The following is a 5,781-nucleotide window of genomic DNA, read 5'->3' on the forward strand; positions in this document are numbered from 1 at the left end:
CCCTATCCCCCTCCCTATCCCTGTAACCTCCTACAGCTCCTACACCCTTCCCTATCACTGCAACCCCCCAAGGCTTCTACACCCCTCCCTATCTCTGTAACCTCCTCCAGCCCCTACACCCCCTCCCTTTCTCTGCAACCCCCTCCAGCCCCTACACCCCTCCCTATCTCTGTAACCCCCTCCAGCCCCTAGACACGTCCCTATCTCTGTAACCCCCTCCAGCCCCTACACCGCTCCCTTCCCTCTGTAACCCCCTCCAGCCCCTAGACACGTCCCTATCTCTGTAACCCCCTCCAGCCCCTACACCGCTCCCTTCCCTCTGTAACCCCCTCCAGCCCCTAGACACGTCCCTATCTCTGTAACCCCCTCCAGCCCCTACACCGCTCCCTTCCCTCTGTAACCCCCTCCAGCCCCTAGACACGTCCCTATCTCTGTAACCCCCTCCAGCCCCTACACCGCTCCCTTCCCTCTGTAACCCCCTCCAGCCCCTAGACACGTCCCTATCTCTGTAACCCCCTCCAGCCCCTACACCGCTCCCTTCCCTCTGTAACCCCCTCCAGCCCCTAGACACGTCCCTATCTCTGTAATCCCCTCCAGCCCCTACATCCTTCCCTAACTCTGTAACGCCCTCCAGCCCCTGCACTCCTCCCTGTCTATGTGACCTTCTGTCGTACGTGCATCTCATATCTTGCTCTCAAATGAAATAGAAAATGCTTTCTATCAAAGGGGCCTTTTCATACCCACTGTAAAAGGAAAGATGACGACCCAGAGAAATCTGTAGCTGGAAGCTTTTTTTGCAATTAATTTGATGTGACTTTAATAAGTGTGTTATTGGAACAGCATATTGTTACAGTGTTGGAGGCAGAGAATAAGCAGTTAAGAGAAGGGGGGGCTTAGAATTGCGAAGAGCTTTTGTTTCATGTTCACTTTTAAAGTCGGAAAATAAATTGATGTTATTTTTTTTGAATACTGGATTCCTCTGTCACTCATATTTTATCAGATTACAAAGTGAGGCAGGCTTTCCTGTATGATTGGTTTAGTTAAGAGAGGGTTTCACCTCCATGTTGGAGCAGTGAAAATCAATGGTAGGATTAGGATCAATGCTGTTCCTTAATGAGAACCTTAGAATGCTCATTTTTAAATATAGTATGCACCTTCTCATTTCTTATAGGTGTGGCGTCACCAAATATTTTATGATCTAAAGAAAAACATCTGTCAACAAATATCTATTAAATCGTATATATATTATAATAATGGAGAATTCCAAACTCGTTATTTACCATCGACGATGAAAAGCATTACAAAAAGAAGCAGTTACCCAACGTATATTGTTGAAGACATCAGAAAGTCTGTGGGACGTATATTTTATTACAACTACCAGTATAATAGATATATTTTCTTAGGTACTTGTTTCGTATTTCATCATGGGCTATTACTTACCTGCTGTCACGTTGTTCATAATCAGTCACTGAATCAATTATATGTTACCTTTGAAAACTTTACAAATAATAGTTACATAAATTGTTTTAGATTTAAGAATATACTGTATTCTTCAAAGTCTTTAGACTATGCTTTGTTTGAAGTAGACTGGGATGGATCACAAGTACCAAAAGACCTAACAAAATCAGATAACGCCATATCTAAACCTGGACAAGTCTGTATTGTCGGTTATTCTGATATTACAGACAAAGGTTATGAGATATGCCCTGTAATCCCCCCGGAATGCAATCAAATTAATCCTCAGCCTTTATTAAGAGTTCCCTTTAATGTTTATAGCAAAATGAACTATCTTGAATTAACATCCCATGAAGGATTTACAAATTCTCAATCATTCTCTTATTCAGTATCATATGATGGTCAAAATATCAATATTCAGTTTACCTCTGCTTCAGAAATAAGAAATCCTAATTTAAACTATAACCATCAAATGGGAAATCTAACTACAATCTATTCAGGGGAAAGCAATAATCAAATCAATTATTTGGCATCAATGGCAGAGGGATCATCTGGTTCCCCCATATTTAATGAGCAGGGACAATTAATTGCAATGCACCATTCGGGAAACATCCTTAATGATGATGGAGAAATGCCCAAGTACTATATTGCACGGGGAGTAAACATTTCTGCGATTATTAGTGATATAAAATCGCAACAAAACTTGCAAATGTAACAACATGCGCAAAGTTGAATAGTAGGAAGAATATGCAAATCTAATTGCTCTTTGAATGCTTTAAACTTAGAACACTGGTAGAATTGAATAGCTGTCAGCCATTGAACAACCACTGATTTGGGTTAACTGCTGGGACAAATGAACAGTCACACTCCTCACAGTTGAAGAGATCAGGAATTGTAAAGGATAAAAGACGGGCCAGAGATGTCATTCTGAACGATCAGGTACAGATGTACATAAATGTGGAAATGGAAACTGCTTGCTCTGATCAATCTTTTTAAACTATCTATTGGAATCCTGTCCGAAAAAAAAACCCAACTAAGTTTACAATATCCTTACCTCAGCTCTAAAAATACACTTTCTTCTTTATGAGATGTCTGGTATGGCCAGAATTGGTTGCCCATCCGTATCAATACTTTGACAGATTGGCTTGCAAAAGGCAGGGGGGAGGGGGGGTTGCATTTCAGAAGACAGTCAATATAGGGTTACATTGCAGTGGTCTGGAGTCGCCTGTAGGCCAGACCCTGTAGGGAGGGTAGAATTCCTTCCCTGAAGGACCCTAATGAACCAGATGGGGCTTCACAGCAATTGGTAATCGGTCACCATCGCAGGGATAACTTCCAGATTTATAAACAGAATTCAGACGCTGCCGTTGTCCTCATCGGTTCGACACCCATGCCCCCTTTACAGAAAAGGCAGAGGGAAGAAATCAGTAAGTGTGGGATTGAGGGTCTACGTGCCTGAGTTTACTGGCCTGTCTGTGGGGTTTTACATAGGACGTACTATCTGTAAGACCCACCAGAGCAATTCACTCCAACCCAAAACGACCCTCTGGAAGAGATGGGGCTGCACATACATGGGAGCACCATCCCCTGCAAGTTGCCCCCTCCAAGCCTCTCACCATTCTGATGTGTGAAAGAAAATCTGGTCCTTCTGGGTCAAAATCGTGGAACATCTGTCAGAACGGCACTGTGCAGTGTAGGTACGTGATATACCACATTGCAGTGGTTCAAGGAAGCAGTTCACCACTCACCACTCCTCCCCCCCCTCCCCCCCCCCCCCCGAAGTTAGAATCTCAGAATTGCTATAATGCAGAAAAAGGCCATTTGGCCCATTGAGTCTTCACTGACCCTCTGAAGAGCATCCTTCCCAGACCCACCCCTCCCTCCAATCTCTGCAACCCCATATTTACCATAGCGAATCCACCTAGCCTGCATATCCCTGGGCAATATGGGACAATTTAGCACGGCCAATCCACGCTGACCTGTACATCCCTGGGCACTATGGGACAATTTAGCATGGCCAATCCATCTAACCTGCACATCCCTGGACTGTGGGAGAAATCGGGAGCATCTGGTGGAAACCCACGGATAAAGGGAAAAAATTAAACAATCCAATTCTGTAATTTACTGGAGGATTAGAATTGTTCCTTTGTCACAGTTTTGAGGTAGATTGAGTTTCAAGAGACAATATGGTAACTGAAGAATTGGAAGAGATTGAAAGTCAAGCAGCTCATTTTCCTGCTCCACTTGGTTATTCTGTATGTATCAGCCATGCTCTGTGATCTGTTGCTACTGGTCATGGCAAATAAAAACGTCACATTAACACAAGAATTGAGAGCGAGAGACTGTTTATTGTTTCATTTCATGTAATTCATTCAAACGTTAATAATTCATTGCATGTTTGTTCAATAAGTGCTTCAGCAAACAAACCCGAAATATCTTGTAGTCAGTTTCAGTGCGATCTGACCACTCACTGTTCCAATTGCACATATATACACTCTGCACAGAATATAAACATAATTACTACACCACAGACCCATGGATTATTGGGTCAGCAACATAACCCCTATACTACTGTACCCTGGATTATTAATGAAATAAGAAACCCTTATAATACTGCAGCCTCATTTACTAGTCTAGTAAAGTAACTTCTCATTACTGTACCCTGGATTATTAATGCAGCAACGGACCCCTATAATGCTGCAGCCTCATTTTTACTAGTACCCTGGATTATTAGTCCAGTAATTTAACCCTAATATACATCACACTGGATTAATCCAGTAATTTAGCCCCTCTGCTGCCTTACCCGGATTATTCCAATAGAATAATACATATTTACAGCATACCTGCGCCAGTCAACACATGCTATTTCCCAGTTCTTGCCCATTGCCCTGGAGGCTACGGAGATGCACATGAACCAGCTAAACCCTTCTCCGTTACAATGAGAGCTTCTGACCCAAACACCCTTTCACGCAGTGAGTTGCAGACTTCCACAACCCTCTGAGTGAAAAAGAAAGCTTCTCCTGAGCTCTCTGCCTTGGAACCAATTATCTGAAATCTATTGCCCCGCTTACTGAATACAGAGCGACTGGCGTACCCATGGAATTGCTTCCCGTGGTTTCAGGTACACGTGGTTTACCGCGGACTGAACATGTTACAGGGGACCTTCCGGAGCCAGGGGGCTGCTGGGAAGGTAAATTTCCCGTTGAAATGAAAGGGTTTGCACTTACCCGCGGTAGGTCTGGGAACCTATTCCCAGTGGGTACGGGGGACTACTGCACTTTGGTTTGGGAAGCAAGTGTTTCCCTGTCCACCTATCTCTGTCTCCCATAATCCTATAGCCTTCTATCAAATCTCATCCCAACCTCGACTGCTCAAAGGAAAAAAAAATCGCAGACCCTCCAGCCCAGGCAGCTTCCAATGAAATCTCCTCTGCGTCTTCTCTCGAGCAATCACTGTGTGACCAGCACTGCACACAGTATGTAACTGTGACCTAACCAGCATTTCGTCCCATTCCAACAAAACCCCTTATCCTATGCTCATTAAATACCCCACGTGTTATGGACCAGACCAGACCTCCCAAAGTATATTATGGAGATAGCCTCACTTTTACATTCTTTTCATGAGGCAAGTGTGAGCTGCTGTGTTCCAGATGTGGTTCGGTTCCTCTACCATTAAGTTTTAATTAAAATAAAACAGTTTGATTCTTGCAACATCGAAGGATCTGGGAGGCATCGTGCATTAATTCACAAGAAGTTAACGTCGAACAGGGAAGGCAACTTAATTCAAAGGGAAAAGGGGGTCAGAATAAAGAGGTCTTCTTCTACCGATACAAGGTACAGGTCAGACAGCTGTGAACAGTTCTGGGCCCCTGATCGAAGGGGTGTTAAGCTGACACTGGGGGCAGTCCAGAGAGATATCACTTGGCTGCTCTCGGGTTCGAAGGGCCTGTCTTATCGGAAGAGGTTGAGCAGGTCAGAGTTCAGAGGAATGATCAGGGGATGGTCTCGGGGCCTTGACAGGGTCGATACTGACTGCTCGTTTCTCTCTGTGGGAGGGTCGAGGTGCGAAGGGCATCAAACTCACAGTAAGGGGTCACACCTTAGGAATTTCTTCTCTCCGAGAGTCTATGAATCTGTGGGATTCTTTCAGACAGAGGGCTGTTGAGGCTGGGCCATGGATTATATTCAGGGCTAAAATTGATTTTTTAACTGTAGGCGAATGTGGGTTATGGGGAATAGGCAGAAAAGTGGAGATGAGGATGATCAGATCAGTCATGATCTCAGTGAATAGCAGAGGAGACTCAAGGGACTGAATGGCCTACTGACA

General features: G+C 44.3%; 1 protein-coding gene across 1 annotated transcript in view; it reads left to right on the forward strand.

Annotated features, from left to right (window-relative positions):
• Positions 1–3,227, forward strand: part of LOC122544093 (serine protease FAM111A-like) — an 11,620-nt gene extending 8,393 nt beyond the window's left edge. Inside the window, exon 2 of the mRNA XM_043683118.1 lies at positions 1,172–3,227. Within this exon, the coding sequence (XP_043539053.1) occupies positions 1,172–2,170 (999 nt within the window). The 3' untranslated portion in view covers positions 2,171–3,227. The remainder of the gene's footprint in view (positions 1–1,171) is intronic.
• Positions 3,228–5,781: the final 2,554 nt, after the last annotated feature.

Source organism: Chiloscyllium plagiosum, chromosome 46 (genome assembly GCF_004010195.1).
Source record: "Chiloscyllium plagiosum isolate BGI_BamShark_2017 chromosome 46, ASM401019v2, whole genome shotgun sequence".
Classification (NCBI taxonomy): domain Eukaryota; kingdom Metazoa; phylum Chordata; class Chondrichthyes; order Orectolobiformes; family Hemiscylliidae; genus Chiloscyllium; species Chiloscyllium plagiosum.